The 18,938-nt window shown below is 54.3% G+C and overlaps 7 protein-coding genes across 7 annotated transcripts; 4 read left to right on the top strand and 3 right to left on the bottom strand.

The window, feature by feature from the left end:
• Positions 1–235: 235 nt before the first annotated feature.
• On the bottom strand, positions 236–2,051 carry HMPREF1541_08128 (choline-sulfatase; the record flags this gene model as incomplete). The annotated part of the gene is made up of 2 exons (XM_008722448.1): positions 236–1,040; positions 1,102–2,051. The coding sequence occupies 2 exons, from the start codon at positions 2,049–2,051 to the stop codon at positions 236–238; spliced, it is 1,755 nt and encodes a 584-aa protein (XP_008720670.1).
• A 2,684-nt stretch (positions 2,052–4,735) lies between these two features.
• HMPREF1541_08127 (uncharacterized protein) lies at positions 4,736–5,569 on the top strand (the record flags this gene model as incomplete). The annotated part of the gene is made up of 1 exon (XM_008722447.1): positions 4,736–5,569. One exon carries the CDS (start codon positions 4,736–4,738, stop codon positions 5,567–5,569), a length of 834 nt encoding a protein of 277 aa, XP_008720669.1.
• Positions 5,570–6,945: 1,376 nt separating this feature from the next.
• HMPREF1541_08126 (uncharacterized protein) lies at positions 6,946–8,263 on the top strand (the record flags this gene model as incomplete). The annotated part of the gene is made up of 4 exons (XM_008722446.1): positions 6,946–7,096; positions 7,145–7,923; positions 7,970–8,166; positions 8,212–8,263. 4 exons carry the CDS (start codon positions 6,946–6,948, stop codon positions 8,261–8,263), a joined length of 1,179 nt encoding a protein of 392 aa, XP_008720668.1.
• Positions 8,264–9,759: 1,496 nt separating this feature from the next.
• Positions 9,760–12,196, top strand: HMPREF1541_08125 (uncharacterized protein; the record flags this gene model as incomplete). Its single annotated transcript, XM_008722445.1, has 6 exons — positions 9,760–9,917; positions 9,968–10,003; positions 10,051–10,273; positions 10,318–10,442; positions 10,495–10,640; positions 10,686–12,196. 6 exons carry the CDS (start codon positions 9,760–9,762, stop codon positions 12,194–12,196), a joined length of 2,199 nt encoding a protein of 732 aa, XP_008720667.1.
• A 751-nt stretch (positions 12,197–12,947) lies between these two features.
• HMPREF1541_08124 (uncharacterized protein) lies at positions 12,948–14,483 on the bottom strand (the record flags this gene model as incomplete). The annotated part of the gene is made up of 2 exons (XM_008722444.1): positions 12,948–14,368; positions 14,426–14,483. 2 exons carry the CDS (start codon positions 14,481–14,483, stop codon positions 12,948–12,950), a joined length of 1,479 nt encoding a protein of 492 aa, XP_008720666.1.
• A 685-nt stretch (positions 14,484–15,168) lies between these two features.
• Positions 15,169–15,930, bottom strand: HMPREF1541_08123 (uncharacterized protein; the record flags this gene model as incomplete). The annotated part of the gene is made up of 1 exon (XM_008722443.1): positions 15,169–15,930. The coding sequence occupies one exon, from the start codon at positions 15,928–15,930 to the stop codon at positions 15,169–15,171; it is 762 nt and encodes a 253-aa protein (XP_008720665.1).
• A 1,421-nt stretch (positions 15,931–17,351) lies between these two features.
• On the top strand, positions 17,352–18,918 carry HMPREF1541_08122 (uncharacterized protein; the record flags this gene model as incomplete). Its single annotated transcript, XM_008722442.1, has 2 exons — positions 17,352–17,422; positions 17,484–18,918. The coding sequence occupies 2 exons, from the start codon at positions 17,352–17,354 to the stop codon at positions 18,916–18,918; spliced, it is 1,506 nt and encodes a 501-aa protein (XP_008720664.1).
• Positions 18,919–18,938: the final 20 nt, after the last annotated feature.

Raw genomic sequence — 18,938 nt, 5'->3', positions numbered from 1 at the left:
AGCAGCCGTTGTCGCTATGCAGTAAGCCTGCTCAGTATAGAAGAAAGCCATGCTTGTGATTGGCGGATATCGCTCCCAAATAACGCCGTGTTCTGCTTCATATGCCAAACGCTTGTCAGAGGTTTTCCAGATAATGCAAGAAGTCAGCACCCAAATAGCCATGTTGTTGCCCCTGCCGTGTGCACCTCAAAACGCCGCGCTAATACCAAATGCAAATCAACCGATACAAATAACATCAGTAAAATGCTTGAGGGTTGTGGTCAATGCTGCCGACGGCTGGGCGCATGGCCAACTCCTCCTTCAGCTTCTTGGCTCGTAAGTATGCTGGAATCTCCGGCTCGTTGTACTGGTGAACGGTCTTGGGTCCCGGAATGGCAGCCGGCGGGTAACGGGCTTTGCGCTCCAATGTATCCAGTGGGATCTGAGAACGAATGTACTTGAGCCTCCCATCGTCACGGCTATCACCTTTCCAGTCCCAGCTCTCGAAGCGACCCTGCTGAAGGGCAGACCATACAAGACGACGCTGACGTTGGCATACCAGGACATTGTCGGTGATGGTGCCAAAGTCCCATTTGGCGTTGGCCTCGGCTTCGAGAGACTTGAACACTTTCAGAGTGTCTGGGTCGGTGCTGGTGGCGAGGTTCACCATTTCATGAGGATCTTGGATCAAGTTGAAAAGCTGAGGTGGGTCAGATGGGCAGGTCACGTACTTCCATGGCCCTCGTCGAATCATCATGAGTGGAGCAATAGTCCCCTCGCCCATGTACTCGGCAAAGACGTTGTCGTGGCCACCGGAACCGTAGAGGTGCGGCATGACGGACTGGCCATCCATTGGCAGCCCGGGCACCAGTTTGCTCCCGACGAGATCGACCAGGGTGGGCATCAGGTCAAGTGTTGACACACTCTGCGAGACACGATGCGGCTTGAACTGCTTGGGATGCGAGATGAGCATGGGCACGCGAACCGAGTTCTCAAAGTACGACATCTTGTACCACAGTCCACGCTCTCCGAGCATGTCGCCATGGTCACCCGAAAACATGCTGCATGTGGTTAGCCAAGGAACAAGTTTTAGGGTTTTGGGGGAGGGGAACGGAAACTTACATGATGGTGTCATCGGCCAGACCTGTCTTCTTGAGCACGTCAAGCAGCTCGCCGATGTTGTGATCGATGTAGCTCACTGCGCCGTAGTAGGCTCGGCGCGCACGCTTAATCTGCTCTGGAGTGAATTTGTGGCCGCGGAGCTCCGTGACGTACTGCAGTCGCGCACTGTGAGGATCTTGGTCCTCATCGTTGATATGCACTTCCGGTAGGTCAATGTCCACAACCTCGTACATATCCCAGTACTTTTCCTCAATGGCGTATGGATCGTGGGGATGGGTGAAGGAGACGGTCAAGCAAAATGGCCGTTTGCCATCAGCTTCGCGAGCATAGTCGTACAGATATTGCTTGGACTTGTACAAGACCTCCTCATCGTAATCCAGCTGGTTGGTGCGCACACAGGGTCCGGCCTGGTAGATGGAGCTGCTGTTGTGGTACCATTCCAACCTGCGGCCTGGGTCATCCCAGTTGACCGCCCAGCCGTAGTCTCCAGGATAGATGTCAGCCGTCAGCCGGTTCTCATAGCCATGCAACTGATCGCCAATGAAGTGCATCTTGCCAGCCAAAGTAGTTTCGTACCCGGCAGCTCGAAGATAATGGGCATAGGTGGGCACATCGGACCCAATGGAGCAGGCATTGTCGTAGGCAGCAATCTTGGAGGGTAGCTGACCGGTGATCAGACACATGCGAGAGGGTGCGCATAGGGGCGAGTTGCAGTAGGCCGAATCGAACACAACCGACTGAGCGGCCAGCTTGTCGAGGTTGGGGGTCTTGATCTGAGACTTGGGGTTGTGCATCTTGAGGAGTGGTGCTGCAAGCTGATCCGCCATAACGAAAAGGATATTGGGCTTGGCTGGGAAGAGAGGGGTCGAGAAGCCTGGAAGGCCATCGACGCCATTGGGAGGCGAGATAGGAGGCGTATTTTCCGCCACACTGGGTCGGAGGTTGCCCATGGAGCCCATGTTGGTGCGGTATAGCAGGGTAAGTTTCAGGCACGCGACCAGATGTTGCAAGAAAAGACGCGGGAGTGGCAGCACGCGACAGTGGGAGACGAAGAGAGGGAAGGAAAAAAGCAGAAACCTGGGGTAAAAAGGGTAAAATAAATAGGACGGAGGCAGGAGTCGGAAATCAAAAGAAATTGGGAGGAGCGGCGGAGTGCTGTCGATGACTACAAAAGCATGTCTTTTCTGGAACGGTCAGACCGTGGCCGAGGGGCGGAAGCGCTGTCTGGCACGTACACAGTACATACATGTGAGCCGTTGCGACGGTTCGCGGCCACCGATAATTTCCACTTGGGCACATCAGATACAAGTCGGGAATCGCGTATGTGGGGAGGAGCGAGAAGACCAGCGTCTACCCCTGTGCTCTCGCTGCTCTGGGATGCTGATGCAATCACGGCCTCTCACTGTGCAGGCAAAAAGGAACGAGGAGTATCTCGATGTGTCAGGTGGCTCGTCATTGATTACCTGGATCATTCTGGCGGTGAGGCGAAAAAACAATGAGCTGATTGTGGACAGTGATCACGCAATGGCGAGAAGAAGAAGAACGAAGGGCTGCCAAGACCGGGCTCCGCCAGCTCGCTCCTAGTCTACGGGAGCCCCTCAGCAGACCCCCCCCGGTTAGCTGTCGTTAGCTGTGCCCCTGCACTAGAAGATCGGACACGCGCGGACCAGCGAGGCTGCATCATGCACGGCTAGCTCATCTGCAGAAGGCCGTGGATGCTACCTGAGCCGCACCCAATGGCATGTATCGAGGTTGCACTAGATGAATGGCTAGCCACGTTCTGTTGGAGAAAGACCCTGGCAAACGGTTCCAAGTCCCGCGTGACCCTTCGTCACCAGCTTGGCCGAAGATCCGCCATAGGCTCATCCCCGACCAGTTTATCACAAGTAGGAATTCCAGCCTGTAAACGGGAAAACGACACTGCCAATGGCGATGAGCCATAAAACCGCCTCATAGCCCCTCGAAGCCATGTGGGCTTCGTGGGCTTCACTGCACGCTGCTGTTGTGCTGCTGATCCGTCATCACGACTCGGGTCCGCCGGCTGGTCGACACTTTCTCCCTCCTTAATCTTATCGCCAGTTACTAACCATCGGTCTGATTGTGACATTTTTCAACCGCGCTAATAAGAAGCGCAGGGCCAGAACCCCACGTACGCTGTTCCAGCCCTGCTTTTCCCCAACCTCTCACCACATGCAGGAGCCTAACAAGAAGGAATCAAGACCAGACACCATCGCCAACGCAAGAAAATTTCGCTGCAGCACGGACATCGCCAACTCCGGCAAGATAACTACGCCTGTCGCCATTCTCAGTCCGGCGGCCTCCTCCACATACAACTAGCACTGTGGCAAACATGCCCTCGTCGGGTTAAAATTCACTGCCATCACTGCCCTCGACGTCGCTTCCAAGGAAATCGACTTGACTGTCCTGCGTGCATGTGACAGGTCAGCTACCAACACAGCCTCAGAGTCCAGTGCATTTCATTGAAGCTAAGGTCAGTGGCAACATGCAGCCTGTTTCCCCGCTATCGCTCTCCACTTCAACCTGTCGCGGCCACCCATCGGGCCCGATTACTTCTGCTGCAGCGACAGGCTGCCTCCGTGCTTGCTTCTGCGTCTCCACTCGCCTTGTCCGGGTCGCTGCAGAGCTGCACAGTGACCACGATCCGACAATGCCCAAATGAATGTGTTCTCGTGACCATTTTGCTGGCCAGAAGGAATAGTTAACGCATGTGCGCGCGCATGACTCACCACTTCAATCGCATTTACAGTAACCCTGGACGTGCATGCAACGGATGCATTCTGCGCGCGGTGCGCCAAACTCGCAGGGAACTCGTCCCTCGTAGCTCGCAGACCAAAAAAGAGATTGCTCGTGCTCATTCGTAAAATGGCCTGTGCGTCTTGAGCACCAGTGCTTACTTCTGCCCTCGCTGTGAAGGGAACAATGGCTTGGCTGTCAGCAACATGGAATTAAACAATACCCCAAACAAGGCTAAGCACCTCCGAGAGCCCTGTGTGCCATGATAGGCCCTGAGCAGATACAAGCTCTCAGACCAAGTTTGAAGCGTGTACCGCAGTCCTCACACTGGCAGCAACGTTATCAGTTCTGGATCTCAACCTTGGGATCGACGGGCGAGCTGAGAGGGTAGGCCCAATTTCGTGATTGCTATCGTCCCCCATCCGCAAAACTGAATTCAATACAACTCATGCGCGTTACCGTTCTTCAAATCCATATCACTGCCATCTCGGACTGATGTTTCTGAGTGATGTTCAGCTTCGTTGGCCAGTGTATATGGATGAAAGTGAGTCGACGTTCGAATAGCCTTGAGTCGAAGCACAAAAGAGGAGCACGCGATCACCTCATTCGCAATTCTTGATGCTCATTCGACGAAACCGCAAGCCCGCAGCCTCGTTGCCTTGTGCCGCAACGCGTGCCCTAACCCTTGCAAACGCGCCCGCGCGAGGTACCCAGGACTTCCCCAGCCATCTTCTTCAAGCCCCCGCCGCAAACTGCGCAGGTCGTGTTGTTTCGTCGTCTCGTACCAGTCACTCTCTATTGTGCTCGTTCAACGCTTAGACCGACCCTAGACGATCCTTATGATACCTCGCACCTTTGAGAAAAAGCCACTTGCGCCAGCATGGTCGACCTAGAAGGCGCAACCCAAGTGCCAGAGACCGCTGAAGATGTAGAAATGGGAGCTGAGGACGATGCTGCCGAGATCGCCGACGAGCCTACAGGTGACAGCGCTGAAGAGACAGTCGTAGCTGCCGCAAATCCCCAGACCGCTTTCATCGATTACCTACGGTCTCCGGTCGTGAAACTCGTCATCGGCGACGGAGAGGAGCAGACAACTCTCTCGGCACATCGCGCTATCCTTGAGCGATCACCTTTCTTCCAGTCCAAGCTTGCGACGCTTGCGCCCAGCAATCTCAGTCTGTCGTTTCCAGAGGAATCTCTCGATGCTTTTGGCTGCTTTTTGCAATACCAGTACACGGGAGAATACTTCCCGCGACGACTAACCAACGTACCTGACGGACTCGAGACCGATCCGAACCTCCCATCTATCGATGACACAGGTGAGCAACTACTCAAGCATGCGCGTGTCTATACTCTCGCCGAGAAGCTTCAAATTCCCGAGCTGAAGACCCTGGCGCATTCCAAGATCCACCGCATCAATTCAACTGCTGTTGGCGAGATTGCATATGCTAGATACGTATACGCCAACACTCTCTCAGACGATGTCACCATACGAAAGCCGGTCGCGGCTTTCTGGGCTACCCGCTCTCACGTCCTGCGCCACGAGGCCGAAGCAGAATTCAAAGCAATGTGCTTGGAGTACCCTCAGTTCGGTTTCGACGTGCTCAGCTTGGTGCTCGACCAGCGCGAGAAGCGTGCTCGGGAGCGGGAAGAGGACAGCACTCCCAGCGGCTCCAAAGGTCGCAAGCGCATGCGACCAAGTGTACAGGTCTAACACTGAACCGATCGGTTCTAGCCTACCCTTTCCTCAGCCAGCGATGGATCTACCGCGTGGCAGGCCGCCCCGCTGTGTGTGACACACGGGTACCATCTGTAAAGGGGCTTCTGGAACAATCATTCGACCAGAAGAATGGGCGGTCCAGGGGTCAGACACAGCTATTTCAAGATTTCTAATGAGAACCAGATCCAGACACGGAACATGTAAAACATTAATCGAGCGCGGTTTCAGAGGAATCGAAACCTGTACAATAAAAGTTTCACAGAAGCAAGTACCTGTCACCTGTCCCGTTCCTGGCTTTGTAGCACGTACTGTAAACGTAGGAGCTCAAAGGTCAGGGTTCGGAACCAGACTCAGACATGCCCATCGTAGCCAGAGTAAGGTGTACCAACCAGCAGGCGCTGGAGACCAGTCTTGGCCGCCCCAATTTGCAAGTGCTGTCAGCTGTGTGGCCAGTGGTCAGCGATGGGGGCAGTGGGGGTCATTGGGCCTAGCTTCCTTGCGCCCAGTCTGTAGCGAGTTGCGGGGCTGGGGCTTTTCGAGCTCCCGCTAAGCTGCCGCTGCCGCTGGTGTGCTATGAGCCAGGCACTGGTCTGCCAGTTTGCGACCTCTCAATTCTTGTGATCACTCCAGCAATCTGTCACAGGGTGCACGCAGCCAGCTGCATCGATCCAGCACCCTTTTGCGCGTGCGCGATGTGCTGCCGCCCTCGAGCTGCATATTCGCTGCCTGTCTTCCGCCCTGGCTCCGCCCGCCGACGACACAGACTCGAGTCCGATTCCAAACCCATCGGCCAATGCCAGATCTCCACGATGAGCCTGACCTCGCAGGCAATGGGTCTGCATCAGAACAGCCTAGTTCCGTCGCCGCGGAGGACGCCTCTCCGTCCTCGGCACACCGCGACAGCAGGGCTTCAGAAAGCGATCCGCCCAAGAAGAAACGCAAGGTGAACCATGGTGCGCTCCACGCATGCTGCAGTCGCGAACCCCTTCACTAACAGAGTGCAACAGCATGTGTCTATTGCCGGCGCTCGGTACGATCCCCGTTTGCATCCCTGTCTACGTGCTATGTCAACCTTCGGTACTTGTTCGAGAAATCCATGGGCTAACAACTGATACACAGCATATGACTTGCGATTCTGTACGACCCCCTATACCCTACCACTCCCCCCAGACTCCTTTTCAGCCGGCTGACAGCGCCCTGTTGGGCTTCTGTCTCAGGATCGCCCCTGTAAGCGCTGCATCAAACGAAATATAGGACATTTGTGCCATGATGAGCCGCGAGAAGGACATCGGAAGTCCAAAAGCGAACAAGAAGGGGCAGGGGTAGAAGAATCCAAATCGCCAAAGAATGACTTCGCCGCGAACCCCAGCATGGCAGGAAGCTCGATGCTGGAGGACAATGGTCAGGAGCTCATGCAGGACAACAACATGGGGTTGAGACCAGCGCCCGCTGACAACCAGCCCTTGGCTAATCCAAGCAACCTAGCCCATCCATCTGGCGCCAACGGAGGTGGTCAGGGTCGTGAGTTGAGTCAGGGGAGTCTTGGACGAGCGGGCTGACAGACGACAGAATTCGGTTATCATAGCCAGTGGATGGGCCCGCAGAATCAGTTCCAGGACATGCACGCTTTCCATCCCAATTTCATGTTCAATGCCAACGAGGTAACCGACGAGTACAATCTGCTCAACGACTTCTTGAGCACCAGTCTTCTTGAAGAGGGTGGGGGTATGTATAACACCGACGAATTCCGCGGCGCCTACAATGACCCTTCCTTTGGGAACCTGAACGCAGTTTCCTTTGGACCCAACAGTGCCGATATTGTTGCGCCCAATCCACAACAAGCATCTGGCATGGCTCCAAGCCAGCTGCAAGCCATGCAAGGCGCCGGCATCTCACGACCTCCAAGCACCAAGCCGATCACGGACAAGGCGCGCGAGAAATACTACATGACCGCGGCAGACCCAGCCGGCAACGACCCTCCGGAAGAGCGAATGAACAAGCTACTGAAGGCCAAATACGATGCAGGGTTGCTGAAGCCGTTCAATTACGTCAACGGCTATGCGCGGTTGAACAAGTACATGGAGAAGAACATGAAGCACTCGTCGAGGCACAAGATCTTAATGCAGCTAGACCAGTTCCGACCGAAGTTCAGAGAGCGCATGCAGAGCCTAACAGATATCGAACTAGTGCTGGTAGAGATGTGGTTCGAGCGGAACTTGATGGAATACGACCGTGTCTTCGCCAGCATGGCTATTCCAGCTTGCTGTTGGCGAAGGACTGGAGAGATTTTTAGAGGAAACAAGGAGATGGCGGAGCTCATTCGTGTTCCTATCGAGTCTCTACGAGACGTAAGTCGCGCCATATGTTTTGATGGGAATGCTGACCGAAATGCAGGGCAAGCTCGCTATCCACGAGGTCATCGTCGAAGATCAGCTGGTCAGTTACTGGGAGAAGTTCTGCGCTATCTGCTTCGATCAACAGCAAAAGGCCATGTTAACCAGCTGTACGCTCCGAAGCCCAACAGCGGGTTCGGACCATGCAGAGATACATTGCTGCTTCTCCTTCACCATCAAGCGAGATAACCACAACATGTGAGTCCTCCGAGTATCGTCTCCTGCTTGCTCTGACCGTTTCAGTCCATCGTTGATAGTCGGCAACTTCTTGCCAATGGATCCACCGAAAAGCTAGATATTGAGAATGGAGGTGCACATACTAGGGTCCTATACATACCAGGCTGTGTACCATTATCAGGAGGTAATCTACCTGGTATCAACATTTTGGTGTCGGTAATGGTGACTTCGAGCTCGCACCTGCCGGGTCATTCCCCAGCTATTCCTTGGCGCCGGGCTGCCGCGTACTTTGCTCAACTTCTGGACCTTCATCTTTCCCCCAGGTCCTGTGCTGTCCGTGCCAACTCTCATGGGCCGTGTCCATCTCTCTTCTGATGTCGCCTCACAGACCGTCCATTCACAAAACCGACAAAGCCCACGCTATCCTAGGTATGGAGCTTGAGGCTGCTGGACTTGGCACTAGCTGACTATCGAAGATCATGCATCTCAGCTTCTTTCATGGTCCACAAATGTCCTCGTCAACGATTCCATCGCCTTCCCCGACCCCGAGCTTTGTATCCATTCCCTACCTCTGAATCGCAAGGATGTCTCGCCGACCCAGCGTATTGCTCTTGAGGACTTTGGAGTACGGCTGTGGAATACTTGCTGCAATCTCAGCAGAGAAGACGAACGAGTTGCTGCAAAAGGGCTGGTCGCAAAAGGTTCCTGCTAGACGAGATTTCAAGGCTGTCGTTAATGTTCTTGCAGTTCGTTGCTTTGCGTATTTCCTGCTCGAGAGTGCATCGCGAGCCCCACACGACACAGCGGGTACTTTCATGATTCCATTCTTCACCGAAAGGTTGTTGCTAACGAACCAAGCGTCGTCGAAAGCCTTCCGGACCGGGTCTCGAGCTGCAAAAGGGTGCTTACGTACGACGAATAACTACTGACTCCTGTTGCTCTGCTGAGTACTGAATCAGATTTCAACCATATCGATCTGGCTGGCAGGATTATTGAACGGCTCGCAGAGCATCAGCGCGCCTTAGAGGATCAACACGAAGATTCAAACGCGGCTACACTCCACGAACTGCTGCGAACAAAAGCAGAGTTCCTTATGCTTCGAATAACACTGGTAAGAAAATAACGTGGTGGAAAATGATGAGTTGACACAGGTGGAGGCATGGAGACAGGAACGACTGGACATGGCTGATCACTTTCATGGTCTTCTGTGCAGCCTACCATCCGACTCAAAGTTCGCCTGCAGCCCCAAAGCCGCCGATTTGTTTTACGACATGGGCACGCATTTTGTCGGTATAGCACAGCCAGAAATCGCAGCCAGGTGGCTTCGCAGGGCTATTGACATGACTGAAGTCGTGAACAGCAAGAACGAATTAGTGACTGCGGCGGACCTAAGACTAAACAGCATGCATACGTTGGGTCGGGACTCCCAAGAAGCTCGCTTTTGAAGGAAGCTTACAGGAGTATAGTTCGAGCTTTGCTATCGATGAACACGCCCGAGACTGGAGACGAAGCGCTGCAAGCTTTTGCAACCCTCAAGCAGGTACGCTCCGGCCGATTCGCCCCTTTGTCTTTTGAATCTTACGGAGGCAGGATTACGGACACAGGCTTCCAGTCATGCTCCTCGAGATTGAGCTATTGACCAGAGATCCAGGAGCGAATCCTGATGTGTATTTTGCTGGTACGAATGAAACTGAGCTGTTGAAATCTACTCACCTTTCAGTGTTGTCCAAGGTAATGCAGAGCGTCCATATCATCGAAAGCAATCATAAAATGTGAGCACGATTCAACCTAGATCAGTGCAAAGCTGCTCACCTTGGCACAGTATCATGCACTATTTGCACCACCTAAAGTCACTTAGGTAGTCCTCGCCGCATGAACACGCCTTCCAATGCTCATTTGTTCCAGCCTTGACCATGCTCAGCGAGCACTGAAGCAGTACCTGGTGCTGCGGCTCACGACCGAAGATGAACATGAGCGGACCGAGGGTGCCATCATCACCCTTATATGGATGTCAGTCCCTGAGGCGACCACAGGTGCAGTAGCGCCGTCCTTACCCGAGGACCTAGACGACATTCATAGTTCATGGCAACGGGTACTTGGCACTGGGGCTGCCCATGCTGCGATCTTGGTAGGTGGCATTAGAACGGTCTGAACATCTGCTGAATCACGCAGCTCCTGTGGCGCCGCGTCGACAGTGGTCCAGATCCGCCCGACGAGGTTGTGATATCCTTCTGTCAGATCGCGCTGCACCCTCTCCTTCGACAAGCTGGAGAGCGGAATAAGGCCAAACTGCAGAGGTAGGGTGTTCTAAACGCTCACAGATCAAAGATCATGTGCTCACACAGACAGAAAACTCATAAGCTGCTATATCAGCGTCGGCAATCTTCAGGGAGCACGACAAGCTTACTCAGAACTATCAGAGCCTGCAAAAGCCAGTCCGCTAAGTAACTACCTCCACTATATAATAGCATTAAGGACGGCAGACGAGAGCGCTGGTATGTAATTTGATCCACATTTAGAGCAATCCTGACACCCAAAAGCCGATGAAGCAGTCGCATCTCTTGTCAACAGTCCGGGACACGAGCGACAGCTTCTATTAGCTTGTGTTGGCGAGACCATGAAACACGGAAGCAAGCGGAGGGGAGCAACACTGCTTCAACGTGTACTTGACAAGTACAGCTACGACCTTCCCTCCGAGTTAGACACCTGCGCCGTTCTCAGGTGCACTGCGCAGCTGCACCTGTCTGTTTTGGACGAAAGCTCCAGCGAAGACTTCGTGACATTGTCGATGCTATCCAGCATATTTCGAGTCGCAGCAGCCTATTCTGCCAAGTGCAACGGTAACGAATCCGGCGATGGCTCCTCGGCATGTCCCCTGCGGGAGTGTGAGTGGTTCGAAAAGACCAGCTTCAATAAAGCTTTGCAGCACGCTGGAGAGTGGCCTTCATCGATAGTCATCGACCTGCTTGCCCACTCAATAGCGGTCACCTATCCACCACATGCAATCCGAGAGGAGAAGAGCCAGAAGATAGTGCATCAGGCTAATAGCTTGTTCTTGCAAGCAATCCTGTTCACCACCAAGGCTAGGGACTGGAAGTCTTTGAACACAATCGAAGACATTCCTAGGACGTCCTACAGTGCTCGTAATCCGCCTGAAACTGGACGCCTGCAATGTCATCTCTACCAGAACTCGATCGAGAGGTACTGTCGCCTCAAAGCTCTTCTTTTTGACCATATCGATCTTCTGAGCGCCTTCGAAAACGCCGAGGAAGACATCACCTCCAAGACTGCCACGCTCCTACCGCTGGCCTTCGAAGCGCACCTCTTCATCACCCTCACCGACGCTCTCTCCGGGCTCCCCTGCAGCGAAATCTCTGTCGCGCAACTCATCGACGACGTCCCCCGCCTTACCTCGTCCTCCAAGCCCTACGCCCTGCTCGCCGACCTCGTCCTCTCCTCTGCCATGGACCACAGCACCAAAGACCCAGACCCCAGCATGATCCGAATGCCAGCCAGACTCCCGCTCAAAAACGCCATCAACCTCCTCGCCAAGCTCGTCACCACCATGCGCGGCCAGCCAGACTACGACATCGACAAAGCCGCGCGCTGGATCCGCTGCATCGTGCAGATGGTCTTGGACTCGTACAACTCCAACTCCGACGCCACCAATAGCGACGATGGCGCCCCCCTCGCCCTAATTGAGCCCATCGTTACGGAAGCCGCGCAGATCGCACGCTCCGCGGCCCACGCGGCCGCGGCGGCGAGACACGCAGGCCCGCTGCAGAACAACAGTACTGAGGTTTCCGAAGATGAAGATATCGGCCCACAGCTCTACCCTTCAGACGAGCTGCAGTGGCTGAGCACGGTGCTGTTCAACTTGGCGGTCGACCTGTATGTGGCAGACCAGGGCGACGAGGCACAGAAGTGGGCGAGGCACGCGGTGGCGGCCGCGGATGTGCTGGCGCTGATGGACACGGACGATGGGGGAGACGCTGGGGTGTTGTTGAGGGTACTGAAGGAGCGGGGTGCTAGGGTCGGATGGAGCTTGTGAGAGTCAGCCCGAGGTTAGAGATGCGAACTGAGTGCGCGAGCGAGCGAGCGAGGAGCCACAAGGAGAGGCTGGAACGGCATGTCTAGGGTTGACATCGTTAGTCTACGAGGTGTGGGAAAAGCATTTGAGGCCGTCAGGCGCTAGACGGAGCTGAAAAGGATTGAGATTTATGTATCTACCAGATAGCATCCACCTCTAAGATGCGGTAGAGGTGGCTCGAGGACATGCTGTCATCTATCACCGTGGACCTGCGCCAGTCCAGCCTGCCGGTGCTCAGCAATGCAGTCCTGTATATACGGACCCCGTCGGCCGCCCCAGAAATATTAACGGCGAAACATAGTACCAGCCACCAAATGCACCACAGCAAAAGTCAAAGCCAGCCTGAACTCTGTCTCTTGGCCCTCCCGTCCGTGCTCCCATGCTCTGCATCAACAAAGCCGTGTCATACCCATTGCCGTGGGGGTATCAAGTGTCGAATGAACGAAGCCGACTCAGAATTGTCATAACTCCCTGTGCATGATCCAAACTTCCCCGAACTTTTTACGCGGAAAGCGTTCTGCAGGCAACATGCGACCGCGCAGTTTTTGTGCTGTTCCATTCATTATTGCTTCCTTCACTTAAAGTCATCGCATCATACCAATTCGTAGTGTTGTTTGCTCTGTGTAGCATTGATCTTGAGAGGGTTCTCGCATCAACGGCTGTGTAATTGTTCCAATTTTGAAACGAGAGGATCCACGAGAATTGCAAACTTTTAATAGCCTCCTCTTCCAAGCGGGCCGCCGCTGCCATCGAACAGTACGGTGCCGTTCATGGCACCCATGCCTGCCAAAGCACCTGCAGCAGCAGCATCTGTTGCATCTGTCATGCTTAAGCCTATTCCAGATGCATCGAACGATCCGAGAGCAGTACCAGTGAGCCCGAGTCTTGCTTTGATCGCGCTGCTCACTGCCTCGACCTTTGGCATGAATTCGACCACCTTGGACAGCTTCTGCACAGTGCTTTGCTTCTGTGACGCATTGCGGACCGCAGGGACAAGGTCAAAGAGCCTGGCTTGTGCTCTGGCAGTAGCATCGCGTCGGCGCTGTTCAGAACTTGTGTGATTCGCCTTCTTCTGGTCGAGGGACAGTGGCTGCCGCTTTTGTTGGCTGTTATTCCGGGACGCTTTCGGACGACTTTCGGTTGCCTTCGATATTGGTTTAGATTTCTTTCCTGAGGCTCCCTTTTGTCGTGATCTCGATGGTTTGGTTGAATGTACTCGACGTGACGACGAAGGCGCGGGGGGCGAAGAAGGTCTTGAAACATACTCGACATCGGATTCGGCACCCGCGTCAGCATCGGACTCACCATCTTGTATAGAGTTGTTCTCTAGTGAGGAGTGTGGCGTAGGCTCCTGAACGGGCTCCGCCTTGACATGTGAGAGGCGTGACGGGTGCAGGCTCGGGCCTGCTTGAGTTGGGCTACTGAAGTCATGAGAGGAAGGCACGAACCCATTACGCTGAGTTGAGTGCTCGACTTCTGATTTCCGTTTGCGATTCATGTTTGGGCTCGAAGGTTGTGTATTCGGCCTTGTAGTGGGGTTGCTGGACAGCCATATCTCCTCCTGCAATGTGTTATTGGCTTGATCTGGGACGTTTATGAAACCGTTAGCTTGAAAGTTCGCATCGGATCCGAAGTTGGGAAGAGGACCCCGGCCTGGTGTTTGAAGCGGCTGGCCCTGAGGCTGGAAGGGCGGCTGCTGGTAAGTGGTTGAATATACGGGAGCCAGAGGGGCCGACGCCGAGCCCGGTTGAGAGAGCGGGCCAAAGCTCGGCTGCTGCAGGCCGGGGTTGGAATGAATGTCGGTGTGTGGCATGTCATTTTGAAACATGAAGCGATCCATCTGCCACTCGTGAACCTCTTGTCCATTGCCATTCATGAGAATACTTTCAGAGCCAACGAAATTCGGGGGCATGTCCACGAAGCCAGCATGGTGATTGAATGGTTCCATCGGGTAGCTTTGATTGACATGTCCATTGTGCAAGGGAGTCTGTGTTGTTTCGAACGAGGTGAAGAAATCGGCGAGCTGGGAATTCTCAGAGAGGTTGAGCAGGTGTCGGTCGGGCGGTTGAGGTGGCGGAGGACGGTAGCCGTCGAATTGCGGAAGACCAATACCATTAATGAAACTCAGATCATCTGGGATGGGGTCAGTAACAGTGCGATTTCAAATGATACCAGCTGGAGATTGCCTACATCCGAAAGGCTGATGGTCCATGTCATCATGTGAAACCCGGGGCTTCGCCTGGGGCATTTTGAAGGCCGAAGCCAGTTTGGACCACTCTACAGCAGACTGAGGGTCTGCCTCTAGTGTTTTGGCCGTCGCGCAGGCCCGCGACTGGCGAGGGAGCCCCCCTCAACAGCAATTGTTTGTAGACAAAGTGTGTGTGCGCGTGAGGCAGGTAAGAGTAGGACGCAGGCCCAGATAGTGGAAAAGATTTGGATATTGAAGACTAGATGTGAAGCCGGTGAGCACAGGCTGGGTCGGTGGCTTTGCGATCTGGTGAAGTTGCTCTCTGGTACGGTAGATGGGTGAACCCGATCTGTTGGGAGGGGCGGCGTGGTAGGTTTACCGTGAGACTTGTCGCAGGTGTCAGCCCAGGTCAACTCAAAGGACGGATATAGTCAGTGGTACGTCAGTGAGGACACTCTCAGGCCATGGTGCAGCTCTGGGTGCGGAATATCGAGGTGCTCGAAAGGACAAATCGAGGGCATGTGGTTGTCAATTTTCACATGTTCCTTCCCAACTGCACCACTTCCAGCCGGACTCCACCTGCCACAGAGGGCCGAATGGGAGCCGAGGAACACCGCCCCACTCCCGCCAGCGATGAACCCTAACCCTAGCGCGGTACGTACCTAGGCCTAGGTACCTGCAGACCGACAACCGAACATTACTGGAACTTGTTGAGTGTTGAGTAAGAATGGTCTGGTTGTCTTGTCTAAGTGGGTTCTTCCTCAGCAGCTAAGCCCCATGATCCTCGTTCGCCTTCGGGTCCCTTCCTGATCCATGACGGGAGTCGGCCCTTGTGCTTCTTCTTCCCCGACATCTCAATCACTGCCTGCCCATCTCCCGCGACCCACTTCATCGGAATGCGGACAGACAGCTTGTCTGAGGATAGCCAGATTGCTAGGTAGATATGACCGACGATCTCGCCCCACGTAAAGATCCGGATGCGTACCATTCGCGTGCCAGCTTGTTGCAGTCCCCACGCCACGTCGTCTCGCACCATCCTCACCGCCCACCCGGCCTTAGCTTTACACAGCAACCCCGCAAAGTTATTCCAAAATGTCACAAACTCGGCTTCCGTCCACTTGCCAACTGCTCCGTCTTCATGGCCAAAGTCATAGTCACTCATCACACCGGCGGACTTGGCCTGCCAAAACTTGGCCAGGCGCTCTTCGGCAGTGGCGCCGGCGAAGCGATCAGAGTAAGCTTGCATGGCCTCCTGCTTGGTCGGTGATGCACGAGCATCGGCCACATGGTCATCGCGGGCGATTGTGATCTCCAATAACCAGTGACCGCGTTCCAAGACCTTTACATCGCGCGCCACAGTAAGTGGCTTGAAGAGCTTCTGGAAAGGCAAAGCATCCATGAGCTCCTGCAAGGGTTCGGTAATATGGCTGCTGAACTTGCCTCGACCAACTGGGGGTGGAGGTGAGCTCACTTCCTGTGGTAGGCTATCAAGCCTTGCAAAGGGCATCGAAGCTGTACCATGACACTCGGAGCCTAACTTAACAGCATTAGGCTGCTGCATTGAGTGCAAAGCAGCGTTTGCTGTGTCCGAAGACCCAGACGACAGCAGTACAATAGAGGGCGACTTGACCGGAGTTGCATGTGATGAATATGGACGGTTCGCAGTGGAACCCTGAGAAGGCTGAGACGGCGTTGCGGTTGAAGTTCCCGAAAGCGTAGTAGGAGCCGAGGTCGATGGGCTTGGAGGAGAAGTCCAATCAAGAGATCGGTCTCGCAGAAAGAAAGCCTCGCTCCCTGAAGGACGTGGCATGACGACCGGTTGACCAAGGATGGTAGCTTGAAGTCGCAGCCGTTTCCTGGCAGGTTGGTCATCGAGAGAAGTCTGGCTTAAGCTGCTCACAATGCTATCCCTGTCGGCAAGAGGAGACGAAATGTCGCGCTCGCTACAAGTCTCCGGGACTTGATTCTCGGGAGAGTTGCTCCAATCCCAGAAGACGTCCTGACAAGAGTCTGACAAAGCTCTGCGATGTTGACTGTGAGTTCGGGGAACCTGAATCGTGTGAGGGATAGTTTCTGGTGAAGTATGGGGGCGATCAGATGGCGCAGGAGATTTCAAGGAGCGCGGACCACGCGATCCGTGGTAGGGATTTCGATAAGGTGGATTAGGAAAGGCCGAGGACAACGTACGCGCACGCTTTAAGGGCTGCCTCCGGCGCAGACCGAGGCTGCTGTTGCTGCTGTTGGCCGTGAGGGTCGAACGATGGTCATCTTCACTCGACGTGACACTTGTCAAAGAACCAGGCTGAAAGTCCACGATAGCCTGCGCTAAGGCAAGTTGCCGTCTGTCATGCCGAACAGTTGCTGGCGCCGAGACGTGGACGAGCAACTCACAACACCTATCCATGTTCTGGAAGTATAAAGCCTCGTTGCTGACAGCATCATGGTGGAGCACAGATTGATGATTGATCAGCTGCTTTGAGGCATTCTTGTTGCAGCAGGAGCAAGCTGCCTGTGCGGGGTGGTAAAGAGGCAGAAGAGGCAGCACCCACGTGAAGACAGGCAACCACGCGCACAGCCCTACCGGATGTACCGCATCCTAATGTCCGCCGCTAAGCCATTATTGGCCTCATCTCATTTCTATACAGATTTACACCCTTGTTATAGGATACCTAGGTATACGAGCTGCTCATCGTTTATCACAGAAAGTCCGTCTCTGCAAGAGTCGCTCTGTGAGGCACCTGTGCAAGGCATCATGCTAAGTATGGATAGTGACTTACATGCATGTTCGGGCCCGTAGGCGGAACCCAAAGGGCAACACACTTTCTTAACTTCAGCTGCTTCTAATACCGTTGTCCCTTAACGCTCATCCTCTTCCTGTAACAAGACGCGGCAACCTTCCAATGTGGTCACACACATGATCATGTCACCATGAGCCCAGTGAGCTCGTTTGTCCTTCCCACAGATTTGACGCCACTCTTTACGGTTCAGCAAGTGGTTTGGTAGGTACTTCCGCCGACAGACGTTAGCTGCGATGCTCGGATACTGACCCAGTGCTTCCAGTGCCTATCCGATCTCTGATGCCTGGGCGGCGACCCCTCGGTATTTATACTATGCCCTGCTTCTCGCCACTCTAGTTGTCCGGACTCGCTCATGGCTCGTCCAAGTGTTCCTTGGAGCTGCAGCAACCTATGCAGGCGTGGCATCCATCCAGGCTTTCATCCTGATATCGGATCCGTCCTACATTGCGGATGGCCAGCAAGTGTCAATCCCGTTCGTTGACTCTGCTGCAGTGACAGGCAATGCAACATACGAAGCTCTTCCCAACCTATGGACCGATACATCGTCAGTTGAGATCTCCCCCGCTATCATGGAGCTCGATATCGATGCTATACTTGCAGTCGTCATCACTGGCTACTTGTCAATGCTACCTATGCACTGCTGGTCCCATACCGTCCGGGCTTACCGTGCACTCCATCTCCTTGTTGGTCTCTGGAACCTCCTAATGCTGGGCGGTAGTATCTGTGCTCTCGTGCTCTGGCCCTCGCTGGATTGGAACACCTTTCCCTTCCAGTATCGCTTCTGCTATCCGGACTACCCTGATGGCACGAACACCAACAACGACGGTTGGAACGACAACACCTTCAGAGGCTCTTGGAACTCCACCGTGTGGTATACCTTCCAGAATCTGAGTGCTAATCTGCAGCTCTCCGATAACTGCCTGTACCCTTGCTTCTCCACCTCGCAAATACTCCGACAGCAATCCTCCGCAACAGCCAGTCTCAACACCAACAAAAATCCACGAACCAGTAACAATCTTAGCGATGCACAGTATAGACGTTTCGACGAGCTCACGTACTTTATGTTCGGCGCGATTGCCCTGTCTACCATCATCGCCCTCGTCCTACTGGCCTTAAATGTGACTGGCCTTCGGCGCATAACCCGAGTACCCGTCCATCGCCCTCAGCTCCTGTGGAAAGTTCGCAAAGAGTTGTGGCACGCCATCTCTCAGGACATTCGAGCTGCTTTCACCATGACACGGTCTACTATGACTTCGCCTCAGCGGAAATACCGCCTCTTCCAGGGAACCTCCCGCAAACGAGTGCAAGAGAAAGCCCTGTCCGGACTCCGGCTCTTCACAGATCTGATCGCGCTTCTATGTCTGCTGTTGGCAACTGTCTTTGTTCCGCTCACAAACATCGCCTTCATCGTATGGATTGAGTGGTTCATACATCGTGATCTTATCAGCAAAGAAACTCCCAAGCAGGTCGGACAGTGGTCCAGTCTTGCGGCCGTTGCTCTGGTGCTCGTGTCAGCGCTGGTACTGAGAGCCAAGTACTACATCGCCCCGAAGACCGAGATCGAGGCAGACATGGAGACTTGCAGAAAGAACCTCGCCCATTTAGAGACCTTGTGGGAAGAAAGGCTTGCCAGAGATGATCCGCAGCGAGAGGGAAACACTATAGAGTTGCTGCAGGCAGCAATCCGATCATCATGATGCCACTCTTCCACGGCCTG

The sequence above is a fragment of the Cyphellophora europaea genome (genome assembly GCF_000365145.1).
Source record: "Cyphellophora europaea CBS 101466 unplaced genomic scaffold supercont1.8, whole genome shotgun sequence".
NCBI classification, from domain to species: domain Eukaryota; kingdom Fungi; phylum Ascomycota; class Eurotiomycetes; order Chaetothyriales; family Cyphellophoraceae; genus Cyphellophora; species Cyphellophora europaea.
The sequence above is the reverse complement of the archived record's forward strand: the minus strand, read 5'-3'. Positions and strand labels throughout refer to the sequence as shown.